This window comes from Callospermophilus lateralis, chromosome 20, assembly GCF_048772815.1.
Source record: "Callospermophilus lateralis isolate mCalLat2 chromosome 20, mCalLat2.hap1, whole genome shotgun sequence".
Taxonomy (NCBI): Eukaryota; Metazoa; Chordata; class Mammalia; order Rodentia; family Sciuridae; genus Callospermophilus; species Callospermophilus lateralis.
The window spans coordinates 16,464,467-16,483,272 of NC_135324.1; the positions used below are offsets into that span (position 1 = coordinate 16,464,467).

Below are 18,806 nucleotides of genomic sequence, written 5' to 3' on the forward strand. Positions count from 1 at the left end.
AAGAATGCCTTCCAGGATAGCTGATCCAACACAGCACCCACAGTAATCCTGTGGCCCTTCTCTTGAAAGAATGTTGATGGAATCCAGATGGCAGTTAGAAATGTATCTTTGTCATGTGGGATGAATGTTGGGAAGAGCACTTAATGCTCATTTTAGGTTGCGATTTGGGTTTCTTCTGATGAATCATAACATTTGAGAGAGAGAGAGAAAACACATATACTTGTGTGCATGAGTTGCTGAGGGTTTGGGGGCACTGAGGAAGGTATTTTCCCAGCCCTGGTTATTGCTGTTGGATTTGAAGGGTAGATTTAACCACATAATCATCTCTTCCCCTCTTTAGAATATATTTTTTTTTCCCGTTTAAAAAGGAAAATGTTGTATTTTCATCGTTATTTTTTGGACCATGGCATTTTTATATATTTATATGCAGAGTTAGTATTATAAAATAGATCTTCTTATGCTGTTGTGAGAAGGAACGTGCGGTGATGAGAGACTGGAGTTTCTGCAGAGCATCCTGAGCTTGCTTTTCAAATGATCTCGTTTGGAAACGATACATGCTTCTACCATTTAATTGATAAATCCATCTGTTAATCACTAGAAATGTAATCCACACACTTGGAGGGAATTCATTGCCATGCTGTTTGGAAGGGGGTTGGAGAACGAGTTGGGAGGGTTTTAACAGCATGTTGGAGCCACTCCACTATAAGCAGAAGGGGGATTCTGAGCAGTGAGGTGTCATCTTTCCCAGAAGGCTCCAGTCCTGAGGTTTCACTCAAAGGTCTAAAGGGATTCGAGGAAGCTGCAGCTGAGAACCGCCCAGGATTGGGCAGCGTGGTGGTGGAGTTCTCTGATGCACATCAGAATGAAGCCTGGATACCTGTCTTCTCAATTAGGTTATTAGATCTCGACAGGCTCAGGGATACTCGGTACTGGTGAGGATGTGGAAAAATAGTAATAACTTATGCCTCCTTTTAAATTACCACTCTCTGGAGGGCAGCTCAGCTATGTCACTCAACTGCACACATTCAACCAAGAATTTTCATTGCTAGGTTTGTATTAGCAACGATGTTTGGCGCTAGATTTTAGAATCTAGGTTGGCACTCTCACTGTCGCTCCTAATAACTGGATCACTCAGGATTCTGGGGCACCTTGCAGCTGCTTCAATGAGCATAGTGGGGATGGGGCTGTGTGTGTAGCTCAACTCAATTCCGGTGCCACCAAAAAAAAAAAAAAGAAGAAGAAAAATAGGGCGGACATGGACGTGTGATCGATGGTGGAAGAGCTCCAAGTTTCTAGAATTAAGTGAGAGAAGGGCATAAGAATTGAAATTGCATAATCCCAGTTGCATGCATGACAAACACGTATTTAAGAAGGTGGTGCATTAAAATATTTTGGAAAACATGCATAAAATGAAGGAGACACTCCATGGGGAAGTAGGACTTTGGTTTGGAAGTGGCAGGATTTTTGCTGTGACTTGAGATGGCTCACCGTGGTGTGGGCATATTTTAGTCTAAGACCAATTAGGGGAAACCAGCAGCTTTTACCCGATTGCCACTTTGATGAGCGAGGGGTGTGTGGTTCCCCTCCCCCCATCCTCACATTCACGTCTTTGTTTTCTTAACCCAAAGGACAATCAAGATGGCTCATCCAGCGAGGGAATCTTTGTGTCCAGAATAGTGGAGAGCGGGCCGGCGGCCAAGGAAGGAGGCCTGCAGATTCACGACAGGATTATTGAGGTAAGTGATGCTGGCCAGCGTCTATGAACAGGCCGAACATCCTTGCCTTTTGAGTCTGGCTCGCAGCGCGATGCTTGGTCGGGGAGGGAGGCCTCAGGCCGGATGGACGGCTGGGCAGGAGGTGTGCTTCTCTGAGGGTCGCGCTGGAGCAGGGGGTGCATTGAGTGCTGTGGTGTGAAGTTGTTGCATATAGAGAAGCAGATGGTGAGTGTGTGTTCACGGCCCGCTCCTTCCCTGCGCGCCTGCATCTGATTTGGATGCTCAATTTGGGCTCTGTGCAGAACTGTTGGAGAGCTGGATGTTGGTTGGGACCGGATGGGCGGTCCCCATTGTACCTGCCCTTGTGGCCGTGCTCAGATTGGTCACTGGGGTGTGATGGTGCCGGCTCTGGAGCTGGAGCCCACAGGGTACCGTGGCTTTTGCACCCTCGTTGCTGTCCTCTCTGCCGTTTGCCTGTTGTCACTGGTCACCCAGGGGTGGTGAGTGGTGAGGTCCCCTCACATCCTCGCCAGATTTCCCTTCATTTGCACTTCAGACTTTGGCACACAGGCTTGGGTCTGCGCTGGGGAAGGTGGCTCTCTGGGCCCTCCCACGCCATCCTTTGGAATAGATGTGGGCAGCGTCCCAGGGTGCTCTGGGTTGCTGAAGGAAGAACATCCCTCGTTGCATCATCTGGGCTCCATTTGCAAAGCTTGATGTACGTGGCTACATTTTTTTTGCTGTCTGTTGTTGTTGTTTGGCTTCATTTTGATTTCTCTTTTAATGGCTACACCCACGGCTAAATATGTTGGGCCTTCTATTAGGGAGAAAGCAAATAAGAGTGTCCAAGATGATACCCTGGATCCCACAAGAAACTCGCCCACGGGCCGTGGTCATGGTACAGTGCATCAAACAGGAAACCAGGAGAACAGCGCTGAGACGGTGGGCGCCTGTTGTTCCAGACACTTGTGGAGTGTCTGCATTTCCTCAGTGCTTTTGTGGCTCCTTCCAAAATGTGGGGTTGGACCGAGTGGGAGCTTGACCATGGGCTAAGCCAGAAGTGGGGTTGCGTCACCCTGGCGTGTGGCCATGAGCTTCTCTGGGGAAAGGAACTTCCAGAAGACGGAACACTCTGGACCCGTTCTGCCAAGTGCAGTGCAGGGAGTGGAGGTGATTCATATCTTCAGCACCACACAGGGAAAGGACCCGGATGATGGAGGCTCAAGGGTCTCTCCTGCCAGCGGGTGGCTGCAGGCTGTCCCTTAGGTATTCAAAGGGTACTTGATTTTGTCTTGAGGACAGTGTGAAGATTGTTGCATGCCCTTTGACTGTCACTGGGGTCCTTAAACTTGGAACTGTTCTTGCCTCGAGTTTGAGGGTTACTCTTTGTCCTTCCCAGGTCAGGGGAATGGATTTTCCCTAACAGGAATTTGCTTGGGCAAGAGCCCGTTTCTAAAGAGCTCAGATGCATCAAATGACTCTTTCGGAGAGCGAACGCATTTTCTGAGACTCTGGTTCAGAAAGATAAGTGCAACCTCCGTTGCCAAGGGTCTGCTGGAACAGCCGGTCTCTCTGAGTAATGGAATGTCATTGCTCTTGTGTTTTGCAAATGAGAAAACTACAGCTGGGCAGGATTTTCTCTTGGCAAAGGGATGATCTGTATTTGAAATGTTCAGTACGGTTTCTGGTAAGTCACACTCCCCTCTTGGACGGTATGTAAAATATTAATCATGTTCCAGTGTTGAGATGGGAAGGGGGGTGCTCACAATAGAGAGACGATCTCTGCGTAATTGCAATTGACGCACCGTGCCCTTCCCAGGCAAGTTCTAATCTCTTTTGACATGTTACAGTGATTCCCATGACTGAAAATATGTTCTTTGGTTCACCTCATCTGTGTCTGAGTGTATTGCCAGGGGCCATGAATTCGATTATTTTACGTGTGTGTTGGTATGTGTGTGTAGTGGGTGTGGGAAGTGTGGGTGAGTGGGTGGGGGGGGCTCAGCACTGACAAGAGTCGGAGGTGCTCTTGTTTTCTACCACATCCTTCAGGGGAGCCGCCAGATCTCCACCGTGAGAATGTGAATTCTTGCAAGATCCTGCTTATATTAACTCCATAGAGGCAGATGGGTGTCGTCCTGTGCTCTGACGGGGCTCTGTCTCCTGAACCAGAACAAGGGGCCTCAGCCACATCGAAGCCAGTCCCACCACCCACCCCCACCCCAGTTTTTGTAGAACAAATATTTTAAAATGCTACTAAAGCCATTATGAAAAAACATTCACAAATAACACAAACACATACACAGAATTGTAAAAATGTCGACTGCCAAGTAGTAGAAAAATAAAAGGATATGGCTTCTGATAGTGGGTCAGTGTGGCAGCACTGGGCACCATGGCTTGGGAAGACGGGACACTGACAAACGCTGTGTCTCTGTGGGGGGACAAGGTGGGGTGCCAGCTGCAGGGTGCGGGAGGGTGGTGCTGGCAGCTCGGGCATCCCAAGTGGCCACCCAGGTCACATGTTTCTGCAGTGGTTTCTCTCTGTATCTATGATAAAATATACATAATATGCAGTTGGCTATTCTAACCATTTTTTTTTTAAAGCGAGAGAGAGAATTTTAATATTTATTTTTTAGTTTTCGACTGACACAACATCTTTGTTTGTATGTGGTGCTGAGGATCGAACCCCGGTCCGCACGCATGCCAGGCGAGCGCGATACCGCTTGAGCCACATCCCCAGCCCCAATATTATAACCATTTTTAAGTGACAGTTCCTTGGCATTAAGTTCTTTCAGATGTGGTGTAACCAACGTCACCATCCACGTCCAGAGCACTTCCATCTTCCTCAGTTGAAACAATGCACGCAGGAAGTATTAACTTGCCCTCCCCCCGCCCCCCACCAGCTCCTGGCGACCTGTCCCCATCAATTTGACGGGTACCTGGAACCGGGCCACATTGGCAGTTTTGGGTCTGGCTCATTTCACTGGGTGCGGTGTCCTCCAAGTTCCTCTGTGGTGTGTGTCTCAGGCTTTCCTTTTCTTTAAGGCTGAGTGATGTTCCCGTGTCTGGATATATATTGCTTATCAGTTCGTTCATGGATGGGCACTTGGGTTGATTCCACTTTTGACTGTTGTGGGAAAATTGGCTTTGAACATGAGCATACGATCTCTGTGTATTTAAACTGGGGAAAAGCCCTTTATGCTGTTGTGTGAGACAGACCCTGAGCCGGGTCTGTCTCCTGGGATTTGAAATTTGTGCTGAACATGGAGCCATTCCTTATGGCAGGGGTCTGTGTGCATGTGAGGACTTCTGTCACCTCTGGTGCATGCACCACCCATCACTGTGATGGTGGAAAGCCCCCCTCCCCCAGATTTTCAAAGCTTCCACTAACAGGGCTGGGAGGAGAACCTGGGGTACACATTTGTCTAGCTCCAAACCTCAAGGCAGCAGCCGGGACAGAGCTGTCCCCCTCCTGTCTTCTGAGACTGCATGATGGCCGACTCCTGGGCCCCTGCCTGGGAACTCCTGAGGCCTGGGAGGGAGCCCCGAGCTGGCCTGGGCTAGATCTGGGGATGGGTGTGTCAGGCCCCTTTGGATCAAGTGCCCTCTAGGCCACATGGCGCGGGGAGCCTGAGCTGGCCACTGGCACTTCGTGTCCCATCTGCCCTGGTCCTGTGAGCAGAATCTCGTCCTGCCTTCGAGCTGGCTCTTGACAAACGGCAAGTTCCCACCTACTGTCTGCTTTGGGGCTCTGTTCTGGGTCTTCTCTGTCCCCCCACCTCTTAGCTGCCCCTGGCCTTTTTCACAGCTTCTGACCCTGCTTCAGATTGCAGATACTCAGTGGCTATTTGGAAACTTAGTTTCTCTACAGATCTTTTATTTGTTTATTTTACTTTTTGCAATGCTGAAGATTGAACCCCGGGATGGTTTACCACTGAGTTACACCACTGCACCTCCCCTCCACACCTTTTTTTTTAAACTGTGAGACAGGCTATCACTAAGCTGCCCAGGTTGGCTTCGAAATTTTGCAGGCTGGCCTTGAGCTTGGCGATCCTCCTGCTTCTGCCTCTGGTGTCCCTGGGATGACAGGTGTTCGCCCCCGTATCTGGCTCCACAGACCCCGTGGGAAATGGTAACTGCCCCAGTGGTTTTTCTGCTTCTGAGCCTGCTTTCTGAACTATCTGTTAAAGACCTCAGTGCCCCGCAGAGTAGTTAAAGGAGTGGGCTTCTATTCTCTCAAGAAGTTTGAAACCTTTGCTTTGGAGGAATCGTCCCAGTGCCCAACGTGTGGCTAATCCATCCAAGCAGATTTCCTCACCAGTGTGACGCCTTTCCCTGGGGCACAGCTGTCCACTCTAGCCAGTCATATTCCACTGTCAGTACTACCCTGGGAAGTCCCTTGGGGAGGTGGCACGTCAGGAACATGGCATCTCACAGCCAGTCCAGCTGGCTGGTCCAGCACTTGCTCAGTGGCTGCCTCCGCAGTTGACTTCCACGGGGAGCTGTGAGTGTCGTGACCACCTTACTTGGCAACACCTTAGGAAAGCCAAGACTTTCCAAGAGACCAGAAACCTTACCTGGAGGCACATGATGCTCACTGTGTCACTGTCGGCTCTCTCTCCACAGTCTTCCTTGGTGTGGCCTGCCTGGAAGTTCACGCCCTTGCACTCCCTCTCTGTTGGGATTCTTAAGGATGCAGAGCTGCCATCCACAACTGCATTTTCTGCTATTCTTCAAGCTGTTGTGAGGGGGAGAAGGGAGCTGTCCCTGTGTTGGGCTCCTAGCCCTTGGTGTTAAATGACACCCCTTAGCAGATGTATTGTTCTGCTTCAAGGCAGAGAGCTGGATTCTCTGGGTGCAATGAAAGTGAGATGTAAGCACCTGGGCCCCTGCTTCCCCAGTTCCCAGTAACTGTTCCCCTACCAGCTTCTGTAAATGCACATTCATCTCCAAAGCACTGTGATTCACAAACCCAAGGATCTGGTCATCAAAGCCCTGGCACCTCCCAGGCTGGGCTGTCAACAGTCATTCTCTTCTGCATGCTCTTTGTTGAGCTGGTCTGTCATTGCTAACAAGGTCCCCTGCCCAGGAGAAAGGATTAGTGTCTCCTCCCTCCCAGAGCCAGGCTCCCTTTAGCAGACTGAGCCACGCTGCAGCCCGCCCCCCCCCTCCCCGCTTGTTATTGTTAGGTGGGAGGGTAATGTCCTGAGCCCAGGTCTGCTGCAGAGTGGCATGTGAGGGAACCTGGCGGGCCTTTTGTTTAAAGATAAAAGGGCCATGCTTTCTCCTTTAATTTTATTTTGACATAACTTCCCACAGGCATGGATGCTGGACCACTCTTGACCCAGATATTGGCATCTACTCCTTCTCTATCTACTCCCCCTCCATTTTTTTTTTTTTTTTTTTTTTTTTTAAGAAACAGAGCATTATCCTGCATAAGCACAGGATAGTTATCTAGGCGAGGAAATTACCAGTGCTTAATTAGCACTGTTACCTAATGTACAGAATACATTCATAATTCATCAGTAGTCCCCATAATGTCCTTTAGGGCAAAAGAAAATCCACTGTCGTGACTTTTATTCATGTTTCTTTGGTTTTTTCCTTAAAATGATTCTCAGTTTTGTCTTCTGTGCCTCTGATTATTTTATTTACTCAGCAGTGCTGCAGATTAAACCCAGGGTGCTTTACCCCTGAGCCCGCCTCAGCCCATGCTGTCCTTTATGTTGAGGCAGGGTCTCACCGAGTTGCCCAGGTTGGCCTTGAACTTGGGGTCCTCCTGCCCCAGCCTCCCTAAGCAGCTGGGATCACAAGCCTGTGTCACTGTGCCTCTGGTGTTTTTAGACTGCAGCCAGATCTTTTGGAGAACGTCCCTGTGATTGAGTCTGTCAGAGGTTTTTTTCCTGCCCCTGTTCTGCAGTAAGCCTATTTTCCAGGGAGCTGCAGCTCACGGCCCAGGCACTGGTGCAGAAGTGTCTGGGCATTTATCTCTTATGAGATGCCACGTCCAGAGTCTCTCTCCAGCAGAGCACCTCCCATTCCTGCCCGCTGGAGTTTCCATGGTGTCCACACAGGGTGCTTCAGCAGGAGCGCTGACGCAGAGAAGTCTCGGGTACCCTTGTGACCGTTCCTTCACACGAGTTCATTAAGAAAGCATTTTAAAATCGAGAATACCTCAGAAGGGACTGGTGTCTTGTTGAGTTTCTTGAGTGGTGCTTTAAGACAGAGCCAGGTGCCTTTTATCACATTTGGAAGGTGTGTTTGGGGTGGCCTGACGTCACTGATGCTGTGAAGTGTGAGTCAAGTCAGTTTTTGTAGGAGAGGGCCGGGGGGCCTTACGCACGGTGCATTCTAGATGAGGATGCTGTGAGGGGGGAGGGCAGGGAGTGCCGGCAGTCAGAATTGGGGCTGGGAATTGCAGAGGGGAAGGCTCAAGGGCAGAGGAGCCGCCAAAAGCTGTGATTGGCAGTGATGCCACTTTCCCTGGGCGCTCAGAGCGTGTGCCCCAGGCTGGGCAGCTGCAGCCCTAGGATGGCCTCTAATGAGGGTTAAACACGTCCTCTCTCAGCCACAGAGCAGGCGGCTGGTGTGGTTTAGTGCCAGGCTGAGGGCAGCCCTCTCCGTGGAGACCTCCGACTTCTTCTGGCTTGTGTCTTCCTGACAGTACGTGGAACAGCATGGAGTGTGGGTCCCACCTGCACCCCGCTGCCCGCTGCCACTCTGGATTCTCCTCATTTCTTTCACTGCCTCTGCTGGTGCTGATGGGTATTTGACAGCTTGAAGGAATCAGGAGGACCAAACCCCTCAGGGAGTCTCCTTTTGTGACCGCACCTCTGCCCTCCAAAGGAAAAATTCCAGTCGATTTTTAAAATAAGCTAAATGTTTTCATTTTTTAAATTTTAATATTTGGCAGAATGCTGGTGTGGGAAAAATTGATGGTATTGATTGTTAATCAGAAGATAGTGTTTTTGCTCTTTTATTTTTAATTTTATTATTTTTCTTGGGGGGGGGGTACCAGGGTTTGAACTTGGGCACTCGACCCCTGAGCCACCTCCCCAGCCCTATTTTGTCTTTTATTTAGAGACAGGGTCTCACTGAGTTGCTTCGGGCCTCACTTTTTTGCTGAGGCTGGCTTTGAACTCACAATCCTTCTGTCTCATAGAACAATCTTTGCTATGAAATGTGTGTTTTCAGACATGTTGATGTGAGAACTCATTAGCCAGGTACATGCAACCTGTGTGTCCCCAAAATGATTAGGCTTTTGATTTAAAAATACAGAGAAATGAATTATTTAGAGCTATCCCTTGTCATAACTTGTTGCAAAATCTTCACGATTCCCGAGTTCTTAGGATAACAGTGGAAAAAACAACCAAGGGCAAGTGCACACCACCTTTGGGATGTGCATTGACTTCTCCCTCCAGCCAAAGGAGATGACTGACACCAGGTTAATTCGCGGGGCACTTGGCGTCTCCAGTGGTTAAGCCGCCTGGACTCTGGAATAGACAGCTTTAGAAACCTGCCTCTGACATTGCTGGCTCCGTGACCTTGGGAAAGCTTCTCCTCTGAGCGTTGCTTTCTTCTGCAAACCTGGGCCGTGTTGTCTGTCCCACAGAGTTGCCATCATGAAATGTTGCAAGCCTCTGGATACTGTAAATTTGGCCCCAGAAAAATTGCCCACAGGGGAGGCGCTGTGTCCCTTGTTCCTGCAGGTCTCTGGGGGCGTGGTCCTGGAGGTCTTCCAGGGAACCCTCACTTAGATTCTCAAGTGGTGGCGTGGTTCCATAAAACTGAAATTACAGTTGCGAACAGACCATTTTAATTTGTTTTGAGGCTTCTTTTTGAAATTAGTGACCCTTTGAATCTGGACTGGGTGAGGGCTGCCGCTTCCTGAGGCCATATAAATCATGATAATTGATCAATCAGGAGTAATTCTGAATTTATGTCCTGGTGTGAACAGCATGGTAATTGATCGCATGTGTGCTGACTTAAGCCTTCTAAAAATAAAGCCCAACAAGTGTGTGTTCAGTATCAGCTATTTTTAAAGTGCCAGAACAGATTAGGGTTCCCCTTGTCACATGGACTCCAAGGAATATTGAGATGTTCTTCACATTGTGAAGAACTGGTGTTCCTTGAAGAAAGTCGTCCCTTAAGGTTTGCGAGTTTCATTGAATTTCCTTTTAGGGTAACACTTTCATACGTTTGCAATGATGTAATTACAGCAACGTACAATAATTGAAAACTACGATAAAGAGGCAAATAGAAGCACTTCTACTGAGCATTATCCTGACAGAAATTATCAGTTAGATCATTTAGCAATGGACACAGCGGCCTCCATGTTGGAGTACAGTGGGGCATGGAAACTGCATGTGGAACACATAATATTCCCATTACTTCTTTGAAACTTTAGCTTAAATGACTTGGGAGTACCTCAGGATTAAGCAAGATTTTGTTGCAGGATTATTATTAGATTTCTAATGCTTTGTGTCATTCTTCGAAATATCTGAGTCCTATATGCTTATAAGATGATATAAACATAACATAGGCACTGGGACTAGAATCTGAGGTTCAAAGAAATGCAGAAGGGAAGAAATGGAGCAAAGCATTTTTTTTCCTTATTTTTATTGAAATCTGGAAATTTCTTAATATTCTCCGTGGAGCAACATCTTAATTTTTGGTTGTTGTATAAAGATAAGTTGGAGAACTAGAATAAAAAGTCTTGCTTTTTCCTTTCCTTTTTTTTTGGGGGGGGTGGTACTGGGGATTGAACCCAGGGGCACTTAATCACTGAGCCACACCCCCAGCCTTTTTGATGTTCTTGAGACAGAATCTTGCTAAGTTGCTGACTTTGAACTTGCAATCCTCCTGCCTCAGCCTCCTGAGCTGCTGGGATGACAGGCTTGCGCTACTGTGTCTGGCTTCCCCTTCCTTTTCAAGGACTAATGATAATGGTAACAACGTTGTATAGGTTACAGTGTCTCCACTCAAATGCCCTAGCCCCTATCTTGGTGCCTGGAGGACCTGTCCCCTTTGTGTTAAATTGTAGAGAGATCCGATCGCAGAGAGCAAGGATGCTGGATTCTGAACTTGATGAAGCTACATTCAGAGAAACCTCCTCTTGACCTTCATATCCACATCAGTCCTGCTGCTCCTTAGTATTCATTGGCCAGTCTTAATGCACTGTGTTTTGACAAAAATGATTTCTCCAATTACTTTGAGTTAAAGGGCTTGTCCCGATGTACATATATGAAGGGATCTGTATAGAATCTGGAGGGACATGTGTGCCTGGGCACGTAAGCACTATTTTGACAGCAGGTCAGCTTGTGCCATTTTACCTTTGTTATGTATGAGACTCAAGACAAATTACTGGAGCCCCAGAAAAATTGTATGAAGTTTTAAGCTGCTTTGAACATGGTCTACTGTTTATAAGAAATGAAAGAAGAGTCTTTGGGGCAGGTAGTACAACCTAAGGAGGCGACAAGGGAGTCTTTTTTTTTTTTGACAGCGAGGTTTAGTTACCTGAGATGCACATCCTAGGTAAGCTCAGGTTCATTTGCCTGGAACATGAAGCCACTCAAGTGAGATGCAGAAGGTCTCCTCCATTGGATTATGAGCTTAGCACAATATACAGGGAATTACCCTGATGGAGAGAGAAGAGGATGGAAGGAGGTTGTGTTTGGTTACACAGTTCCAATTTTAACGCATTCAATTATTTGAGCTGTTTGTGACCTTTATTATAAAAGGATCCCAGATCTCAGAGAGCTTTTAGAAATTGGCAGAGATTCAACAGGAGAGAGACATCAGGTGTGCCTCCTTTCATTCTGAATTGTCTCTTTCCAGGCTTGATGAGCGTAATGCATGTAAGAAATACAAGCCAGAAGTATATGAAAATACCGTCACACGGTCTCCTCAGAGAACCGACCGTTACACTGCCAAAGATTGCACAGGAGGGTCGCTCATGCAGCTCAACTGTAGAGAGTACTTGCCTAGCTGGTGGGAGGCCCTGGGCTTGATTCCAAGCACAGGGGGGAAAAATTATGCAAGAGAGAAAATTAGTCCTTCTGTGTCATGGGACAAGGGGACAAAAAACAACCCTTTCATCCAGGGAGTATTCCCAGATTGAGAGGGAGCCAGTCAAGCTAGCTAGCATTTCCTATGGAACAGTAATCCTTCATCACCTGGTCATTTTTTGCCATATCTGCACCACCTGTTTAGCTAAACACTTAACATTTTCCTTTAAGCAATGTTAACTTAAATTTATTTTAAAGGGTTAGTGGAAATGGAATTTGTCAGTGTAGGTGGGAAGCCATTTGCACATGCTGTTAATAGAGAATAATAGTAAAAATAGTTACAAGGAAAACAGCAGATTTCAATTCGATGCTTTGCTTGCTGAGAACTGTGATCCTTGAGCTCTGCTTTCTTTTAAGAGCAGAAATTATTCCGTGGTGTTTAGAAGTTGGGATGGTGACTGGGAGTAGCCCAGGGCAGCGTTTGGGATGAGGGTCCAATTCTGTTTTCCATCTGGGAAAAGCTTTGAGTGTGTTCCACTGTGGAAAGCCATGGCAATGTCCACTGGGGTTGCGTTTTCTGCAGGTGTGTTACACTTAAACTTCAATTTTTAAAAATGGTGCTGTGAGCACTTAGCCTCACATGGAATCCGTTCAGCAGATAGAGCCAGCTGGTTTGACGGACAATGAAATGACCTGCTCATCATGGCTCCCAAGGGTCCTCATAGCCCAGCCCAGAGCCACCTGAAATGACATCCCTGGGAAACACCTATAGAGTAATGCAAGTGCTCCCTGAAAGATGCTCCCCAACTCCAGCATGGTTGTCACTCCATGCTCTGGTCTGAGCTAAATGGTTTGTTTGGTGTAGGAACCAGGAACATTTGGAAATAGGAATCCACTGCAGAGAGAGAGAATCCCATCACTATCCAAGGATTTCAGAGGCCAGAAGCTAAATGTCAGTGTCAAGGCCAGAAATGGGAAAATTCCTCTTTCATCAAAAAGTTTTGTTTTTTGTTTTGTTTTGTTTTTAATGGCTTTTTGGTAAAACTAGACCATCTGTCTGCGTTCCTGTTGTAGGTATGAACACAGCCCAAAGCCAGGACAGGCTTCTCAGGCTACACTGCTCTCCAACAGAGCATTTTGCAGACTTTGGGGTGTTGACCGACAGTAGGAAATACGTTTTTTACGTGACCCAACGTGGCACTCACAGGTGGGAGTGGGTCTTTTGTATGGGTATAAAAATGGGGAAAAGTTTCATGAGAGATTTATCCTTACTCCTTTCAGTGCAATCTGATAGTGCTCTTTTATCCTGTTTCTTTTAACATTCCTGGCCACCTACTAAGTTGACTTGGTGGCCCACAGGGTTGAAAACGTTCTGCTTTGGACCCAGAGCTACAGTCCAGGCGCCAGCCCATGCCTTTTTCTGATGCTGTACCCTGGAGTCTGTCCCATCTGCTTATAGCAACTTGGAGTCTCAGCCTGTTGCCAAGAGAATGCAGTCAGATTGGATATTAGGATCTTTGACTGTGTTTGCCAAAAACAAGCTCCCCTACCTGTCAGCCTTGGACTCGCGCACTTCCTGCCTAAGGCCAAGTTCATGGGTACTCCATGCCTCTAATGGATGATAGTGTCGGACATTGGGCAGTGGTATCATGGCGTCCTTACCACAGAGGGACCCATGCCCAGCCTTGGGAAGCCCAGGTGGTCTGAGCGTGGAGGTTTTGGGGTTTTTTTTGGGGGGGAGGGGAGAACCAGGGATTGAACTCCAGGACACTCGACCACTAAGCCACATTCGCAGCCCTGTTTTGTATTTTATTTAGAGACAGTGTCTCACTGAGTTAGTTAGCACCTCACTTTTGCTGAGGCTGTCCTGGAACTCATGATCCCCCTGCCTCAGCTTCCTGAGCCTCTGGGGTTACAGGAGTGTGCCCCTGTGCCTGGTGCATGTGGATCTTTGGTGTGCAATGTAGCATCCACCCTCATTGAGGAGATCTGGACCAGCCTGAGGTTTGATGTGGGTGCTTTCCGTGGCACATGCTGTGAGCGTGTTCCAGGTGCTGTCCAGAAGTTTGCGAGTTACACACAGACTTCTGAGTCCACCATCAGTTGGACTCTCCAGTGAGGTCACTCACAAGTATGCAGTTTGGCAGGGAAGGACCAAAGCAGAGCCTGCCTGGGTGTGTGTTGCAGGCAGCAGGACGCAGCGGCTGAACTCGGTGCATCCCCAGTCCCCCGAGCCTAGCAACGTGCCTGGTGCAGGGTCCCATTGGTAGAGTCACTGCCTGACCCCAGAATAGATTTCTAAGTCACATGATCAACTTCTGAGGGTAAAACAGCAGGCAGGCTAACATTAGAAGCTTTCAAGGCAGGTGACACTGTGTCATGAGGTCTGGGGGACATCCGATACGTTGACAACACCTCCCGAAGACAGGTGGAATCTGCCAGCTGTCCGTACAGGAATAGCAGCAGGTTAAAATAGCTCTCTTGCCAGCGCCAGGAGGAATTCAGGAACCGAGAGTGCCTTTATTTGGAAACACGGGAGAGAACGGCCTTGCCAGAGAAAGCCCTGATTTTGCTTTAAAAATAAAAAAGATAAATGGCATCGCAAGAAAATCAGAAGTTCATTTTCGGGGACTTATAAACTAAATTTTTACAAGAAAGCCTGCCGCATTTATGAATTCCAGTCTTTATCTTTTAAGCAAACATTTTTCTTAGTCCTGTCCAGCCATAGGTTTTGGGAAATGGTGTTATTTCTGGTTCACTTGCTCATTGAGAGAGGAGAGTGTGGGTTTCCTTTGGCACTTGGGCTTGGTGCCCACGGAGCTGGGTGCTTAGCCACCATATTTGGAAAATATTTAACGTTGGCCACCTTGGTCTCCTTCTTCCTCACTGACCTTTGTCTTGCCTGTGTAAGGACAGTTGTAAGGATGTAGACTCAGTCCTGGAGGGCGCCAGTGCCCATCTCTGTGGCAGCACCCAGATTTCTTCCATGGACATTTAGCCACTATTGTCGCGGTGGGATTTTCGTACACGTTCCAGGAAATGATTCCTTTGCCACCGTGGCTTCATTAAACAGAGTTCTCAGGGAAGCCATAAACCACACGGAACGTCCAGAGGGCTTCTGTAGGGGGAAATGCAAAGAACAGAGTTAATCAAAGGCCTCAGGAAGGATCTTCGGGGCCTCCTGTTCCTAGATGGCACCCGGAGAGACTGGATGATCGCGATCATGGCCAAGGCCTGTTGTGTGTCTGCCAAGGGGTTGGAGATACGTGTCCTCCGCTGAGAGTAGATGGAGGTCCCCATGGAGAGGACGGTGAGCTGAGCACAATGTAAATCTTCATATAACCGAAAGACCCAAGAGAAGGACTTCAGTAGAAATTTCCCGGCATGTTTTCTAATAGCCTTGGCTGATGGAAACTTAGGACATCCTAAGCTCAGGATGGTTGGCCTCATGGAGCTTCATTTTCTTCCCAAACTCTCTATGGAGCCCTGGAGGGGCCCCTCCTGTGGGATTCTGTGTGGGCAGCTCACAGCTGGAGGGCTCCCTGGACTTGCATGAAAATGGCTTATTTTGAAGGGTGATAAAAATGATTTTTCAGAAGGGAAACGATAAATAAATACAGTGCTGGTTTCTCTATCTCTTGGGGTATGGGCTGTGAGTGACCTTTCAGTCACTAAGGTTGCAGGGAGAGGTAAGCGCTCTACAGTGTCAGCAGCTCTTGTTAACACTTGTGGGGATTTTGAGGGCATTTAATATAGCATTTTTGCTTAGGTCCTAACAGGGATGAGCATATCCATGACAGAACACAGTTCTTCCTGCCTCCCTCCATTTCTGAAGTTTGGCAATGATCATGGAAGACGCTGCTGGCACAAGGCTGCCAGGCTCCACTCGTGAAGAGTTCAGAAGCAAAACCAGAGTGGACACTTTCCCCCGACTCCCCCCACCATGCACCTCACCAGACAGCGGGAATGCCCTGGCCTTATCAAAGGAATACAAGGGCAGTGGGCTGGACGCCAAAGCGCAGGCTGATTGTTGGTGGTTTCCCGTTGGCGACCACCCACGCAGCAGAGCCCCAGCTTGAGATCTCTGGGAGTTTTAAGGGAACTGGACTGGCATCGTGGCCTAGAGGACTGGAGGGGTGGTGCCCGTGTTGACCACAGGTTGCCTGTGTGCTCAGTAAGCTGGTCATGGGTTCCCACGACTGGAGCCCCATGTGGGTTCCTTCACTCTGTCCTTGGCAAACGAGAGGCTCTCTGTCATGCACGGTTCCTTGGGGCTCATACTCCTGCCATGACCTAGTAAGGGAGGAGGTCTCAGATGGGTGCCGGCTGGGACGTTTCCCCGTCCTGTTGGTCTGGTGGAGGGCCGTCCCTTCCTGTGTATAGGCTTGGTTTGGGTACTGGAGGGACTCACGGGGATGGGAGGAGACGCGCTCATGCTGCTGAGTCCCCTTGACCGGGTGTGACTTGATGGGCCTACAGGGGGAGGTGGAGAGTCTGGAACGTCACCTGTGGACTGGGTTGGGGCCCACGCATATGTTCCCCTTGGAAAGCCTGGAGACTGGTGCTGAGAATAGGGACTCCTACGGGAGGCTCTTGTGGCCAGTATGGTTACTCGGTGACAGGTTCCCCAGAGATGCTGAGGTGGAACAACTTCTTCCTTGGGTTCCTTCCCTGTGGACGGTGTGGTGCCCAAGGCCAGCCAGCCGCTGGGTTCAGCTCCGGCTCACCTGTGCTTCACATGTGCAGCTGCCGGCAGGTGCTCCTAGACTTCAGTCCTAATGTCGAGAAGATGAGAAGGCAGCCCCAGGGTCACCAGGGAGGGGTGCTGATGAAATAACTTACTATGGGGCAAGATTTCAGTGGCTCTTGGAGGAGTTCTGAGACCCAGCAAGCGCCCGACATTGTGATTGTCCCATCTCCGTTGGTGAGCATCCAAAGGGAGCTTGGCGGTCCTCATGGTACCTTGTGTCCCCCTCCCCCAGGTAGTCTGTCCTCATTTCACAAGGGACACCACAGAGGCTCCAGTTAAGTGCCTTTTCATATCACCCGCCTGGTGGTTGTTGGTACAGATACACATCTGGCTGTGTCCTTTCTTTTATGTCCCAGGCTTAGTACAGACTGTGCACACACAGTGTCATTAGAAAGACAGAGACCACCAATTATCACAGCAAACAACCAGCTATTTATGAAATAAGAGTTTAGTTTTAGAAAGTTGGCGTAGGGTCAGGAGATAATGAGAATTTGTACACACAAGTCCCGGCAGTGGAAGGAGTGGATTCTGAGGTCTCTTTATAATAGTCTCAATTCTTATGAGTGTCCCCTGCCCCCTGCCCCCCAGAACTATGAAGTTGCATGGACTGTCTGCAATCGCAGAAGCCGTAGAAGTTTTAAAGTGAGTCAGACGCATCTCTGGGCTCTCCTGTCCTCTTTGCCGCTCTCTGAGGCGGGTGCAGCCCAGCCCTCCAGATGCTTTCCTTGACCCACAGAGACAGGACGTGCGTGTTCACAGGGGACAGCGGCCCCTCCTGGACGCGTCTTGGTCACCTCTACATGCGTGTGATCCTACTGTCCTCGTTTTTGCTGGGCTCTTAGCGTGTCACACAGGCGTGGCTCCTTGGCTTTGATAAGTACGCGTGATTACATCATGCGGATGTGATAGGGACTTATCCAGTGGTCACCCGCTGACATCCCCCCATTATTCTGCATTTGAGGGACCTGGAAGCCGTACTGTTTCAGCACCCTTATAGGTATTTTCTGTACCCCTGACACTTGGCTCCAAGGGGTTAAACATATAATGGACATTCATATGAGTTTAAAAGAAGCATCCACAATAAATAGATGTCTTTATAATCAGAAAAAAAAGATACAGTGAGCTAGATAACTGGAAGAGTTACTGACCTACCACGGATATCCCAGGAGTGGCCTCTCGGGTGAACTGGCCATGGGGAAGGCCCTGCTGTCCCTGGAGGAAGCAGACCTTTGGATGGAGTCCAACCAGTCCTCTCCTCTGTATGTCCAGTTGTCCTCTGGGGGGACATCGCAAGATCCTTGGAGTGAGGCACAGGCACAGAGGGCTGGGCAGCCCTGCAACCTCGTCCCAGGAGGAAGAGCAGGACGCCAGGGGCTGAGCCACCTCCTGCCTGGGCTGGCACCCTGTGGCGCCAGGGGCCCTGCATCAGGACTGCGTCATCTGTCAAGTTAGAGGTTCTTGGTAACACAGGCACCTGTAAGGACCGGATAAGGCCTGGATCTTCTTGCCAAAGATCTCTCCGGCCACGGTGTCTCCTCTGCCCTCTCATCCCGCCTGTGGCTTCCACGGACTCACAGAGGCCTCCCGCCCGTTCTTCAGCTGTTTGTAGGGACCTAGACCAGGCTTTGAACATCCGTCCCCTCCCTCGGTCCAGACCAACTGTGTCCTCACATGGGCTGGGTTAACGAGCACCCATAGGGGCCTTTCACAGAATAGAAGAGTCAAGGTTATGAGGTGCCCAAGGACATGGTGGGTGGGGACCTAGGGACATGGAAAGGGCTTTCCTGTCACGGGGGTCACTGCTGCTCTGCCAGATTGGAACATAACTTTTCCTGTATCAGAAGGCGCGTAGTGTAACTGTTAGACGTCCCTGTGGCCACACGCACGTGCTCTGTGGCTAGCGGGAGCGGTCCATGAGCAGACAGCCTGTCCATTTAGGGCTGGGCCTGCATTCATGGCTCTAAACTGCTGGGAGGTCCGAGAACAGCGGCTCAGTGTTCCTGAAATGACCCTGAGTCGCACATGATTATAGGTCCTCGGTGGCGGGCCTGCTCCTTGTCTAGCAGTGAGGGCCGCTCCTGCCCAGGGGCGTTTTCAGTGCCCACATTAGGAAAAGCTGGTTGAAGGGTCAGCTCTTGTCAGTTACACACTGGGGCTAATTGTTAACACTCACTTCCAAGTTTTCATCCAAAAAAAAAGGAAATCATTGCTAGTACTTACGGTGAGTTTGTTGGAATCTGCAAGTTAAAAAAAAAAAAAAAAAAACTTAAAAAAAAATTTTTGTTCGTACTGGCCTTGGCACACCTAATGGTCTAAACAACTGATACCTTGAATTAATTC

The 18,806-nt window shown here is 49.0% G+C and overlaps 1 protein-coding gene across 1 annotated transcript in view; it reads left to right on the forward strand.

Annotated features, from left to right (window-relative positions):
* The window catches only part of Pdzrn3 (PDZ domain containing ring finger 3), a 203,192-nt gene that overhangs the window by 20,649 nt on the left and 163,737 nt on the right, over positions 1–18,806 (forward strand). The window contains exon 3 of the mRNA XM_077106174.1: positions 1,629–1,736. Coding sequence (XP_076962289.1) covers positions 1,629–1,736 — 108 coding nt within the window. The remainder of the gene's footprint in view (positions 1–1,628; positions 1,737–18,806) is intronic.